General features: G+C 50.7%; 6 protein-coding genes across 6 annotated transcripts; 3 read left to right on the top strand and 3 right to left on the bottom strand.

The window, feature by feature from the left end:
• Nucleotides 1–587: 587 nt before the first annotated feature.
• Nucleotides 588–3124, top strand: N7510_000598 (GABA permease GabA; the record flags this gene model as incomplete). Its single annotated transcript, XM_056972527.1, has 19 exons — nt 588–676; nt 739–772; nt 832–901; nt 957–1029; nt 1086–1114; nt 1181–1183; nt 1242–1378; nt 1431–1545; nt 1597–1675; nt 1726–1760; nt 1813–1841; nt 1891–1923; nt 1982–2006; nt 2062–2263; nt 2318–2395; nt 2446–2574; nt 2624–2771; nt 2823–2901; nt 2958–3124. The coding sequence occupies 19 exons, from the start codon at nt 588–590 to the stop codon at nt 3122–3124; spliced, it is 1554 nt and encodes a 517-aa protein (XP_056837644.1).
• Nucleotides 3125–3582: 458 nt separating this feature from the next.
• Nucleotides 3583–7139, top strand: N7510_000599 (uncharacterized protein; the record flags this gene model as incomplete). Its single annotated transcript, XM_056972528.1, has 7 exons — nt 3583–3783; nt 3841–3986; nt 4047–4174; nt 4233–4974; nt 5179–6004; nt 6425–6790; nt 6846–7139. 7 exons carry the CDS (start codon nt 3583–3585, stop codon nt 7137–7139), a joined length of 2703 nt encoding a protein of 900 aa, XP_056837645.1.
• Nucleotides 7140–7311: 172 nt separating this feature from the next.
• N7510_000600 (TauD/TfdA dioxygenase family protein) lies at nt 7312–8519 on the bottom strand (the record flags this gene model as incomplete). Its single annotated transcript, XM_056972529.1, has 2 exons — nt 7312–8266; nt 8317–8519. 2 exons carry the CDS (start codon nt 8517–8519, stop codon nt 7312–7314), a joined length of 1158 nt encoding a protein of 385 aa, XP_056837646.1.
• Nucleotides 8520–8786: 267 nt separating this feature from the next.
• On the bottom strand, nt 8787–9780 carry N7510_000601 (uncharacterized protein; the record flags this gene model as incomplete). The annotated part of the gene is made up of 3 exons (XM_056972530.1): nt 8787–9148; nt 9426–9632; nt 9732–9780. 3 exons carry the CDS (start codon nt 9778–9780, stop codon nt 8787–8789), a joined length of 618 nt encoding a protein of 205 aa, XP_056837647.1.
• Nucleotides 9781–9890: 110 nt separating this feature from the next.
• Nucleotides 9891–11828, top strand: N7510_000602 (putative transporter; the record flags this gene model as incomplete). The annotated part of the gene is made up of 6 exons (XM_056972531.1): nt 9891–10148; nt 10207–10535; nt 10589–11426; nt 11482–11600; nt 11656–11739; nt 11804–11828. The coding sequence occupies 6 exons, from the start codon at nt 9891–9893 to the stop codon at nt 11826–11828; spliced, it is 1653 nt and encodes a 550-aa protein (XP_056837648.1).
• A 159-nt stretch (nt 11829–11987) lies between these two features.
• Nucleotides 11988–12382, bottom strand: N7510_000603 (uncharacterized protein; the record flags this gene model as incomplete). Its single annotated transcript, XM_056972532.1, has 2 exons — nt 11988–12215; nt 12263–12382. 2 exons carry the CDS (start codon nt 12380–12382, stop codon nt 11988–11990), a joined length of 348 nt encoding a protein of 115 aa, XP_056837649.1.
• Between the last annotated feature and the right edge of the window lie 1656 nt (nt 12383–14038).

Here is a 14038-nt window from a genome sequence, read left to right on the forward strand (position 1 = left end):
CACTAGTCCCTGGGGCTGCGCGATAAGCATGGTGAAGCAAGTGCCTAGACCCCGGACATCGCGTTTTTTTGCATCTCAAATCCCAACGTCGCTGCATCACAATTATTATTACTCAACCGACCCGATACTCCAATCCTCTCCGCAACATCCCCGGCTTTCTCCAACCATCATCGGAAGCGTTTGCGTAGGACCGCCCCACGATGTTCCGCCTTGAGGGTTCCACCCAGTCCAATCACACTCGCGCACTCTGACATAAGCTCTGGGGCGGCCATGGAAACTGTACCTCGTCCTGATCCACAATGGCGCTGCTTCCCTCCCACTGGCCCCAACCACCGCTCGTCGGTAGCGCGAGCCAATTGCGATACATACGCCACCCCTTTATCATCTTCAGTTACCCCAAAATCGATGGAGTGGTCAAAACCGCCCCCGCGGTGGATGCGCCCGGATCAACGGGGGAAGGTGCATATCGAGCTTCTGGCGTCATGCGCTGACCGGGTTCTTATTTCCTTTGTGCTGCTGCCATTTCCTGTTTTACTTCTGCCCATCCCTTTTTGCGCCGTGCTGCTCGAACGGCACATCCCTTCATCATGATGAAAGACGAATTCCCAAATGAAGATGATGCCCAGTTGGCGCAGATGGGCCACAAGGCGGAGCTAAAACGCCACTTCTCTCTGTTGTATGTTTTTCATCTCGGGTGGCTTATTTGGCCAGCGCTAACCGTTTTCGCGTGCTGTTTAGGTCCATGCTGGGTCTTGCCTTCGCGATTCTGAACGTAAGTGATGTTCATTGATTGGAGACAAAGATGGATATTGACAATTGGTTGCGGCGCAGTCATGGACGGCCTTGTCGGCGAGTTTGTCGCTCAGTCTGCCCTCGGGTGGCAGCGTTAGTGTCGTTTGGGGTATGCGCCCGAGGATTTGTTTGCGATGATAAAATGTTGACCAGATACAATGCAGGTTTGATCACCGCCGGTGTTTGTAACTTGTGCATGGCCGCTTCTCTGGCCGAGTTCCTCTCGGCCTATCCTACGTCAGTCGAGGGCTGCTCCATTGTCCCATTGCTGCTCTTACTAACAGATTTCTTAGCGCGGGAGGTCAATACCATTGGGTTGCTGGTGAGTGACATTCGATTTAATACTTGAGAGCGTGTTGACTGACCGCAAAATCCTTGTTTTCAACAGTCAGTAAGTATACGTGCCTAGTTGTCGACATGCCGCCGAACCGTTGCTAAGAGTCAAATAGTTTCGTGGGACAACTGGATGCCGATCCTGTCCTGGATCACCGGCTGGATCAATTGCTCGGGCTGGGTGGCCCTGGTTGCCACCGGGGGGCTTCTGGGCAGTCAGCTGATTGTCGGCGTTATCTCTCTCATGCACCAGGTAAAGAAGGGTTCCGGGTTTCCAGACTTTCGTCTCTAATGTCTGCCTGCAGAGCTACGAACCCCAGCGCTGGCATCAATTCCTGATCTACCTGGCTTACAACATCATTGCATTTGTGATCAACGCAGTGATGAACAACGTGTTGCCTTACGTGACCAAAGCTGCCTGTGAGAAGCCACACCTCTAGCCCTTGAGCTCCGAAACTAATTTTGCTCAAGTCATCTGGTCACTGACTGGCTTCGCCGTCATTTGCATCACGGTTCTCTCATGTGCTGCCCCTAACTTCAATTCCGGAGAGTACGTTAACCTTCCGGGGGATGCGTGAGAACACGCGCTGACTTGTACAGTTTTGTTTTCCGTGGCTTTATCAACCAGACAGGCTGTATGTTGATTCGATCACTTGAGACTGAATGCTAGTAGCTGACTTACTCCAGGGCCTGATGGTATCGCTTGGCTGCTCGGTGTATGTCTTAATTTCTAAACCTTAGTGAACACTTCTGACACCCGAATAGCTTTTGCAAGGAGGTCTCGGTGTGACTGGATTTGTAAGTGAATTTGCTAAGCGACAAGTTTCCATTCAGACAGCCACTGACCATCTTGCAGGACGGTGTTGCTCATATGATCGAAGGTACCACCAAATACACCAACCACCCTTTCTATCATTTGGTCTGACCGTCATGCAGAGATCCCCAACCCTTCCGTGGAGGGACCCAAGATCATGATTGCCTGTGTTGGCATTGGATGCGTCACTGGGGTGATCTTCCTCGTCGTCCTGCTTTTCGTGGCTGGTCCCATCCAGCCAATTATCAAGTCCACTGCAACACCGCTTCTGGCAATTCTGAAGCATGCAACTCAGAGCAACGCCGGTGCCATTTGCCTTTTGATGTGAGTAGCTATACATGAACATCGTGGATGTCGGCACTGACGATTCATGGCAAGGTTCCCTCTCATCTGTGTGCTTTTCGCTGCAACAACAATCATGACTACTAGTAGTCGCATGATTTACGCTTTCGCACGGTATGTTGCCCCCTTCTCGGTAATAGCTAGTATACTCACGAGCATGACAGGGATGGTGGTCTTCCTGCCTCTCCCTTCTTTTCCAAGGTTCATCCTAAACTGAAGGTTCCCATGAATGCGCTCTACCTTAATCTGGGACTTGTCACGGTGTTCGGCCTTATCTTCCTGGGCTCGTCTAGGTAAGGATTTCCGGTCCTAGTATACCAGTCCCAGACTAACAAAGTACAGCGCCTTCAACGCAATTGTCTCGGCATCAGTGGTCTTGCTGGATCTTGCCTATGGGCTTCCTATTGCGGTTAACTGCATCCGCGGCCGCAAAATGCTTCCAGAACGAACATTCGTCCTCCCCACCGCCGTTGGCTGGACCTTGAACATTGTACGGACCCCTTCATCCTCTGCGATGCAAAATGCTAACTTTGCTTTCTAGATCTCTCTGGTCTATGTCACTCTGACAACGGTTCTCTTCCTTTTCCCACCCGACTTGCCTGCTACCGGGAGCAACATGAGTAAGGATAAATCCTTTGTGACATGTACTGTATTTCCAGCGCTGACTGCTCTCCAGACTACTGTGTGGCTGCGTTCGGGATAGTCTTCATCATTTCGACTATTCAATGGTTTGTGGACGGCCGCAAGAACTTTGTCGGGCCTCGTATCGAGATGGAGGTTTTGTCCGGCCAGGTCGGCAGTACTCCTGCTGAGCCTTTGCCTCTGATGGACGGTGAGAAATAAAAACGACTGGGCACTGCTTACTGGGTATATGTTGCTAGCTTAGAAGATCAATTGTAAGTTAAGAATGTACACAATTTATTCTCCCAAAGAGTGGCATACACAATGAGGCCTTTTGAGAGGGGTTGGTGGGAAGAATAGACAATCTCCCATAGTTAAGGACTGATAAGCCCGCACTATCTTATCTATGATGAGGCACTAAGGCGGTAACGAACTGCCGTGCATTACATCATTCTTCATGCCTCAGGCCGCAGTTTCCCAACATTCACACGCCCCATCGACTGCAACGGCTGTCGCACCGGATCCCAAGTTACATGCGACGACGACCATGGAGAATCTTGTGCAACAGTCGTGATTGACTTTGTTCCCCATGATGATTCTGGCGTAAACAACCACTTCGTATCGCGAGACTGACAACCCCTCGATTAACATCCATTTGCCCCGCCTTGAACACGACGACAATGTTCTCGATCTCGTTGCCGTCGCTCAAAATCTTCTCATTCGAGAAAGGCCAAAGCATCGACCTGGCTCCGGTTCAGGTCCACGAGATTGAAACCGCCCAAGAGAAGCCTGCCCGCGCGCTAAAGCATCTTCTCAAGCTGAACCATGCCAACCACGCCATCTTGTGGAACAATCGCAAATTCCATAATCATGCCCCTCATGTTCGTCCTATAGTGCTGAATATGGATGCCGTGTTTGTATGACTGATCACTGTCTAGATTCTCTGTTCCGCATACCTGCAGGGCGCAGATGCGGATGGTCTAACTCGTGTCTATGAGACCGAGTCCAAGTTACTTGATCCATGGGCTGACTCGCCTGGCGAAATTAGTACTGATGACTGGAGAGAGTACTTGGGATGTCGAGAGTATGTTTTAATCCTTAATCCGTACTTATGCCTCGCTAGCTAGCTAAATCACCTTTTTAGATACCAGCGTGCCTTTGTGGACTACTTTGAAGACGAGCTGGTGCGTTTCAGCTATGACTGGAAGAAAGTGGTGTCAGAATATCTCTTCACCGGCAAGGAACCTATATTCAACGCTCTTATCGCCGATCGTATGTCTCATCTCTGCAATATCTACATACTTGATTGAGTTAATATGATCATCTACAGTGGGCCACCCATTAATCCATCTCGCATATGCATTTGAAATGTCCAGCCGCGAGTTGGCAATGGAAGCCCTGGGTCTTACAGCAGTCTGCTACAGCGACATCCACAAATTCTTTGACGATCCAGTGCTCCCCCAACTCGAAGCATCCTACCACACAACATCGCTTTTTGAGATTATAAGACGCATCCGAGCAGACAAGCAGCTGGATGGCCTCTTCGCTACTCCAGGCGACCACAACCTCGACACACTATTCCGCACTCGCGAGGCCGTGCTCTTGAACCATTGGAATGCATGGAAAATCGACAATCCCGTCGAGCAATTCCGAGAGAGCCAGGAACTAGCCGCTGCGCTCCTGGTCGCTGCGCACGTCGACTCCGGAGAGAAATACGATTTCTTCCTCGTTCATACTTTGACGACCAGTCATGCTGTGCGGGTCTTGCTGCCGTTGATCCCAACGCAGTTCCAGATTCCCCTTGTCAGACAGTGGCTACTGATGACGTTGGCGGTATATATTGCACAGCTCCGGCCCGAGATCGATCTGGACCGGATTCGGGATTTTGATTTGAAGGGAAGAGATTGGGGATGGGCGACTAATCAAAGTATCAAAGCAGAGTTTTCGACGGATGCGCACTATGTCAAGGCGATCCGGGCATTGAGAGAGTCAGCCTCTACCTGGGGTGATCCTGAAAAGTTCTTTTTGAAAGCGGCTGTTAAATTTTCAGATGAGTTTAGTGGTTGGGGTGGGTTCGTCTGATCTTTATCTAGCGCTGATATTCTGCTCAAAAGCCTCATACCTTGATTCATTTCGAATACCTCTAGTTTGCATCGTATCTCATTTAGAAAGAACTCGATCAGAAAATATTGATGAGTGAATGGACTGCTCGATCGAGGCGCCTTTAGATATCACGTGATACAAAGCGATGTTTGCACTGTTTGCCACAAAAATAGCAGTGTTGCTTCCTTCCAAGATGTTTCCTCCAAGTCTCCAGATCCGATACGTTTCGAGCCGGCTATGTCCATAAGACCAGGGACGCAAGATGCAAACGTGTCCCTGCGGTTACACGCCGAGCTGCTTCCCAACATACGTCAGATAACACTCTACGCTTCGCTGCCACGAATCCCTGAGCTGGAAGGGATTCGCCCGGCGATTCAACTCTCAGATTCACGCAAAGAAGCCACTGTCTTTCTTCTACCTCCATTTAATCATGTTTCCGAGACTATCAAGCTGCCTGCGCGTGTCAGTGACGCGTATCGGCGACTTGTGAATGCCCGTACCGGAGCTGCTGTGACCCCAGTATCCACCCAGTCCACGGATACCAGCCAGGACTGCTCTTTTAGGATGCAAGTTGATTCATCTGACGAAGCCCTATTGTTGCCTCGAGCCGAGACCATCGATGACTATGTCCCCTGGACAGCGGCCGACATGTCACCGTCCACCCGACTCTGTTGTCAGAGGTGCGGGAATATGTTTCTGAAGACCAAGACGTCCTCCTCCGAGACCGGAGAAGACGTTGGCCAACCCAGGAGATGGATCTGGAAAGACCTCCCCAGTGGAAATTGGGCTGAGATGATGGACTTTTGGCATTGCCACAAGCCCGATCCCCATGAAGACGACCAGGATGGAACGAAAGATACTGCTCTCAAAGTAGAGGAGCAAACCGCTCAGCTCAAGGGGTACGGAGCCGCCAGTCGAGTCGTTGCAATTCCAGGAACTGTGCTTATTGATGCGGCGACGTTCCTGCTTGTAGAGTCGGATTGCATAGGATTGAAAAAGGTAGGATTCGTTCTTTCTTTTCTTTCGCTACATATTGTCTTGCTCTTGTTTTTCTTTCAGTGGGCAACTCAGAAGGAGACCATCTCTTTGCCATGGGATGGCCTCCGATACTATTGCCCTATATCAATGCTTATATCGTGCCGAGCTTCGTCTTCGTGCTGGTTGAATGGCGGTCCGTCACAGTTTCATGTCTAGGAAGCCAGAGTGCAGTTATTCTCTCCTGTCAGATGGATTTCGCTCTTTGGTTTTTGATGTCACGGATTTGGGCTGGCTGTTTTGAATTCCGGTGAAATCACGGCTTTGCGCGCCCTTTGCATTTTTCGACGCCAGATCTGGTTCTTCGGGACTTTTCCAGTGGTTATGGTGCGATTAAGGCCAGGGACACTTTGGAGCAATAGCTGTGCCAATTAATGCGATTAGTTTTCCCGTTCGCTCTCTTCACTTGCCATCTTGATCTTGCGTCACCGTTTTATTTTCTGGGATTCAACCCGATTGCTTACTCGGACCTACTTCCAGGGCAACAAAGAAGAAGCCAGTTCCGCTGCCCGGCAATTTGACAAGATCACCTTACAATGTGAGAAATGTGATTCGACCATAGGAGTCGAAGATCAAACTGTCAATGGATGGCGACTTCTCAAGGCGTTCACGGGACTAAGTATCAACCCCTCCCATGGCTGGGAATCGCACTGCGCAGACAAAATTGTAGCGGCGCAGCTGCTCGAGTTGGTCGAAAGGGAGAGCGCCCGAAGGTTCATCGTGCATTGCGGCGAGAAGGAGGGACTGTTGGTATGTTTCGCTTAGACAAACAAACATTTTTGTCTCGGGTATTGACATGTAGCAGCTTTGGGTCTTCAATCCCGATATGCGGTATTCAAATTCCCTTAACTGTGTCATACCACAGCAGGCCATGAAGGTGTTGTTCCAGGAAACGGAAGATGTGGACCGATATCTCAGCCCCGAACTGGGGAAGGTGACGCCTCTTTCGCTCGAGGAGCTGGAGCTGCCTTCCAAGGTCTTCACGGATGTGCGGGATGTTCTGAAAGAAAGGAACGAAATGCTACCGTCCTCTACCCGGAAATTCAACGAATGGCAAGTGGGACTATTACACCGCTTCAAGCGTGACAGCACTTTATGACGACGATATTCAATGGAAGATTTAATGCCAGCTGAAAGGCCTACAACATGTGAGTGCTTCTCACTCCGCAATCTTATGATTTGCACTGTGAGAGGCAGTAGTGTCTTCAAAATGTGCGTTTTGGTATTGGATATCATTAACTCGGATCGTACTCTGTATCATATCAGGGAAATCAGTTCTCGTCGCCTTCGAAAGGAGTCTCATAGGGCCTCTCAGCCTGAGGAGTGAGGCGAGCAATGTGACGTCGCTGGCCATCCTCCCAGTCAAAGACCGCAGAGTGGGCAGCCAGGCGGTTATCCCACACAACAACAGTGCCAGCCTTCCAGCGGACGCGGGCCTGGAGATCTTGCGAGAGAGCAATGTGGTCGTACAAGAACTTGAGGAGGTAGTCTGACTCCTCCTTCTTATAGCCGACAATGTACCGAGTGAACTGCGGGTTGACATAGAGCGCCTTCTCGCCGGTCACAGGGTGCGTACGGACAATGGGGTGCTCATGTGTCACGGGGTTGCGGCGAGCAATGCCACCGCCGTTGAGACTGGCGTTGATTTGCTCCGCGCCAGAGTGAACAGCCCGCAGGCCGTGGAGGCGCTTACGGAACTCGGGTGACAGGCGCCGGTATGCCTGAGCCATGTCGCCAAAGAGAGTGTCGCCGCCGCTGGATGGGCCGTCCAGCACGTACAGGAAAGTGGTTCCCGGGGGCTGGCATTCGAAAGTCACGTCTGAGTGCCAGGTGATGGTGTTGGTGCGCTGCTCCAGGAACTTGGCGCCGGTGCGATCCTCTGCACTGCGGTGCACAATGTGAACCTGAGGGAAGCCCGGGGGCGCTCCAGAGGTCTGGTGGATGTGGTGTCGGCCGAAGTAGCCGGTGTAATCAACCATCTCCTGGATGGGCTGAGAGGCAAAGTCCTGGTCCCGGAAGGCAACCACACGGCGCTGAGCGACGAAAAGGGCCAGCTGATCCTTGCCCTTGTCGGAGAGCTTGCTCAATTGCACGCCGTGCACCTCAGAACCGATGAACGGGCAAATGTCGTCCACTTGGGCCACACCCTTGGGCAGCAGATCCGGGAAGCTGGGGTCGGCATCTTTGCCATGATCATAGTGCTCGAATGGCTCCAGAGGGGGGTATCTGGCAGATGTTAGACAATGTGAGACCGTCAAACGTAATCGTTAACGTACCGTTCAGTCTCGTTATCCCAGACGGGCAGATAGTTGGGGAAGGAAGCAGGTGGCTGCGTGGCGGTGCCGTTGATCTCAACGTCCCTGTCGTACTTGTAACCGATCAAGTTCTCCTTATTGGAGCCACCATCAGTCTTGAGGATCTGTTTTGCCGGCTCGCGGAGAGAGAGTGTCGCGGTGGTCTCGGTGAGAGAGGGGGCCATTTTGTGTTATTCTGTTTTAACAAAGAGGCCAGTTTAGTATCTCTCCTGCTTGCTAGTCCCATTGTCCTGGACGTGAGAGTATGTCAATATATATACCCATCTCGGCCGAGTGTTCCGATGGCGACACGACCGCGGGGTTCAGCAGTTACCCAGTTCAGAATGCCAAAGTGGCATCTTTTCTCCAAAGAAGTTAATTGGAATAAAGTCGCGCCGCTGCGGGGTTGTTATTATCGAGTGAAACCAGATTTGTCCCTCTCTGACGTGACGCTATGGTTCGTTCGTTATGTGGACAGGAGATGGCGTGATGGCCGATGGCGACGTCCACTCATAGCCGGGGGTGACCCGAGGGTGAGGCCAATTCAGGCTTATCAACTGGCGTGCAACGCGTCGACTGTTCAGGACCAAAGGCAGATCCAGGAGACTATTACGCTTTTGGCCCGTTTCTGGTGTTGTCAAGGTCGCTGGTGATGGCGTGATGGCCTTATCCGCAACGCTTTTCCGGAATTCACGGACCATCGGCTTGAACCAAAAAAAAGACTTTAGAGCTTGTTCTTCGCCTTCTGCCATTTTATTGTCATGATCGTATGGCCGGAATCTTATCAAGGTCTCGATATGGAGCTCCGCTGTGGCTGTTCGTTGAACATAAAGGCACTAGCCATGTTGTATGGGAAATGGAGGGCCATTTGCAACTCATCCAGATGAAGCGGGGAAATCCTTTTAAGTCCCCGGCAAACAGCAGTCAAGAAGACGGCTTCAACTCTCTTGCAAGCCCGTCCGTGGTCTGTGAGAAGTGGGGAGGTTGTTTTATTTAGATACGAGGCCGTCTAACATGCTTCTCGACCAAGGACGACTTAGACTCGCGTATCCTAACGTCACATTATCCTGTCTTGCGTGATCCAGCCAAACGCCCCTCCTCGGCAAGACTGTGTCGGCTGCACGTTTGATACGTGCAAGCACAAAACTCCGATGGACCAGACTCGGCAACCGGAGTTTTTGAGGGATTCAGATCAGCACGAGGTCCCAATTGACCAGTCGGGATAATCTTCTCCTCTCGGTATTGTGGAACGCTAGGACATGCAGAGCACATGGCGGCGCGCTTGATGTCTATTACGCCTTCCGGATTCAACACGCCTTGCATAAGATCTCACGGACTGGCATCATATTCCAACTACATGGTATCATTCGCATAGAAATGGCTTAGGAGACGCGCACGTCTCCCAAGCGCAGGTGCCACAATATGGCGTGATGATAGAGTGTGCATGGTGCTTTCTACGCACGCTCTGTCCTTATAGCTCTGGATTCCCATCCACCACTTTCCATAGCTAGATCTTCTCTGTACCCAATCTCCAATCCAGATCAAGACCCGACACAATGACAGTCGAGGAGGATAGCAAAACGGTCCCTGATAACGAGGAAACCAAGGCAGCGGCTGCTGTGTCAGCGAAGTCGGGATCGTCGACCTCGCTGTCGGTTACGGGCCGCCGAGGGCAGTACAAGGACATTGACAGTACCTTTGACACTACTGAGGACCCACGTTATTACAAACCCATCCCGGACTATGAGGGGATTCACAGATGGGATCCCGAGTTTGAATGGACAGAAGAGGAAGAGAAGAAGGTTGTCAGAAAGGTGTGTCCTGAATCCGCCTGTCTTCGTCGCAGCTCAATTAACATGACTGAGAATGCAGATTGACCTCCGAGTTTGCACATTTGCCTGCATGACCTTCTTCGCCCTCCAGCTGGATCGAGGAAATATCGTCCAAGCTAATTCAGACAATATGCTGACCGACCTCGGCATGACCACAAATGACTATAACACTGGCCAGACCATATTTTACTTGACCTTCCTGTTTGCCGAGCTTCCATCACAACTTATTTCTAAGTGGGTCGGGCCGGATCGTTGGATTCCTGTGCAGATGGTTTGCTGGAGTCTTATCGCGTCTTGCCAAGCTTTTGTCAAGGGTAGATCAGGATTCTTTGCGTGCAGAGCTATGTTGGGTCTTTTTGAGGGTGGTTTGTGAGTCCTAGCCTCAGACATATGTGGTTGACCATGTTGCTGACCCGCTGCAGCATTCCTGATACGATCCTATTTCTTTCGTTCTGGTATAAATCCAAAGAACTCCCGAGTCGCCTGAGCTGGTTTTGGGTCTCTTATGAAGCCACTGCAATTGTGGGTGCATTTCTGGCATTCGGCTTTCTGCACATCCGAGGCCCTGACGGCGGCGGTGGCTGGCGGTACTTGTTTGCCTACGAGGGTTTGATCACCGGCGTTATTGGCATCGTCGCCGCATTTTGGATGCCCGCCTCTCCCACACAGACTGCCGGACGGTTCCGTGGAAAAGGATGGTTCACTGAGCACGAAGAAAAGATCATGGTCAACCGGGTGATCCGGGATGACCCCAGCAAGGGTGGCATGCACAATCGTCAGGCCGTCACTCCCAAAATGCTGTGGCATGCGCTATGTGACTATGACATGTGGGTTATCTACCTGTTGGGATTGACATGGATGGTCCCGACTGTTCCCGCAACGAGCTACATTACTTTGGAACTGAAGGCGCTTGGCTTCTCGACCTTCCAAACGAGCCTTCTTACGATACCCGCCTATGTTCTCTTCATCGTAAACTTGCTTTTCTGGACATGGGTTTCAGAGCGGTTCAACCAACGCCTGCTTCTCGGTGCAGTTGCCGAGCTCTGGGTTCTGGCGGCTTTGATTGGCCTGGAGGTCATGCCAGACAGTGCCAGTGCCTGGTCTCGCTGGGCGTGTATTTCACTCGTGATCAGCATGCCGTATATCCATGCCGTCGTGGTGGCGATCACCTCACGGAACGCAGGCACGGTTCGGACGAGAACTGTTGCAACTGCGTTGTACAACATGGCGGTACAAGCCAGCAACATCATCGGCAACAACGTAAGTTCGCCTTTATAGGAGACAATAGAGGTATTTTATTAACCAATCTCTACAGATTTACCGCACCAACGACAAGCCTTATTACCACGTTGGGAACAAGGTTCTCATTGGCCTTTCAGTATGGAGCATGGCGTTGTTTGTTTTTTCGAAATTCTACTATATCTGGCGAAACAAGTACGACTCTTCCATTGTTTTGCTCCTGATTTAGTCCTGACTGATGTGTGTTTAGGAAAAATGCCGCCATCTGGGATAACATGTCGAGCGAAGAGAGGGAACGATACGTGGTCGAGAACAAAGATCTTGGGAACAAGAGGTAGGTTGCCGAGTCTGTTCAGTTTATATTCCCCTCAAGCTCCAACTAATATTGCCCACCACAGGGTCGATTTCCGATTTGCGCACTAAAGAAATGATTTTATGGCGCGGTTACAGGAGGTTCTTTCTTTCGTATTCAATAAGTACTCTGTTAGAGAGCAACAATGGATTTGATTCCCCATTGTGCAATCGATGATTGATAACTCGCGAAATATATATCTCCCACGTCGTAAAACAACGCTTTCAAGCTTATTCCCCAATGACGTATTCACAACCTTCATTTCCGATCCAGACCTCATGAAGTTTCCCTGCTGGTACGTCAATCCGAGCTCCCACACCGAAAGTTTCTTTCAAGACCTGGCCCCCATGAAGGTTGACGTTGTCTTCAGGGTAAGTGATTGTGAGGGAGCCGCGACGGATAAGATGCGTCGTCAGACCACCGTGAGAATGTGGAGAGTAATGAGAGTTGCTTGGATACTGTCAGAAAGCTAATGTATAGAGTACAAAAGTGGGAAAACATGGACTCTTCGTGCCATAGGGGGGAAATACCTTCCATCTTCCCAAGTGAAGACATGTCGGAACCCCCAGCTGCGAACGAGACGCTCACTTTCAGCCGCTGTACCGATGGGGTAGGTGTCAGACATAATGGCGCTGAGTTAAGAAAGTACATAACCGTCAAAAGGCAAAAGTAAGAAAGCGTTTTCCAATGTTCACCAGACGATGATGTCATCGGGACTTTTGTTGGAACATCTTGTGGGTAAGGTCTATAGGATCAAGACAAAAGTTCGGGTATTATAGACAGTAGTACGGATATTGGAACGTCAATTACTAGCAGAAAGAGATACAATGACACTTTAACAATTTGCTTCCACTGCACCTGGCCCCGAGTCATTTGGCCGTCCGATGCAAACCCCAATATTCGAACGATTTCCAGATATAGTCGCCGAATGCACCATCGAATCCCTATTCAACAGGGAAACGGGAGATTTTAAAAATAATCAATCACCGAGAAGTTCAAGAAACTTGACATCGATACGAATGTGTGTCTCGCGATTCTGGACCCTCAGATCACTGTGAACCAACGTTTCATGCGCAAGGCGTCCCGCACTCATGGCAGCTCTTGCCTGGGATGACCCAGACCTCCTTGCCCTTCTTCGCACAGTTTGGGCACCGGACGCCAGGCATCTACAATCTCGCGGCGTAAGCATCCATCTACAAAATGAAAAAAAAAAAAATATAATAAAGGACGAACCTTGTCAGTGGGAAGGGAGCTCGGGCAAGCCGGCGTGCCACACTTGACGGAGTCAGGCATTGTATATCAAGGAGAATGTAAGACAGTAAATAGAATAAAGTTTGTGTGTGGTCTGAGCCAGGATGATCGTTCTCGACGGGCTCTATTTGAACTTTCAGCGAAATCTTAGCAACGCCGACTTTGAAATGAGCTATCGACTGGGCCGGACGGGGTTTATATGGCCCCAAGAACAGAACCCAAAAAAGGGGGACTTGATCCCACGATCGCAGAATTGAAATCCCAGCAGTACTAATTTCTTTTGAAAATTTTAGTCCCGCTATCTACAGGTACATTTACGTGCCCGCCCGCCCGTGTGTGTGTGCATCCACGGCAGACAGATCTCTCATCCGGCTGCATTGTTGCGGAAACTCGGAAGGTGCCGTTGTTGGATAGTACGACGATGAACCATCCTTCTTTGTCCTCGATCGAGCCAGTAAGGACACCCGATCGCTCCCATCCTGGTGGATGACGGCTTGACTACTGCGTAGACAAAAGGAAGACCAACCATTCGGTTTCAAGCCACCGGGAAGTTCACAGCCAATCATGACCCCGGGTCTGGTAGATACCAACCACTCAAGGTGAAAATGTATCCAGAGTTGTTCTTTGTTGTTTGCTGATCATGGGCGCTGGCTTCGGACACGCGCGAGATTGTCTTTCTAGTGGACCAGAAAGGGACTGTTGATCGGTCGGTGGCGCCGGTAACTCGGTGCGAGTGCCCGGCCTGGCATAGACTGGTTGATCAGAAGACATCACAAGTTGATGTATCTGTTCACCATGACCCCAGGGACGATCCACTGGTGGGCCCTGCGCTCGGACGTCCTCGGTGTTGGTCTGGAGTGCAGATTATGGAGGCGCTGATTTGTTGACTAGCTTTGACATGACCCAGATCAATCGAGAATATTCGCAGTATCACGATCACTGTCGATTATTGGCTGAATCGGCACGTTTCGTTCCTTGCTAGCATTATTCCAACCTGACAGGTCGAGATTGTTGCACTGCCGAAACCCCG

This window comes from Penicillium lagena (assembly GCF_028827675.1).
Source record: "Penicillium lagena strain IBT 129212 chromosome Unknown utg000001l_segment0_segment0, whole genome shotgun sequence".
In the NCBI taxonomy this organism is placed as follows: Eukaryota; Fungi; Ascomycota; class Eurotiomycetes; order Eurotiales; family Aspergillaceae; genus Penicillium; species Penicillium lagena.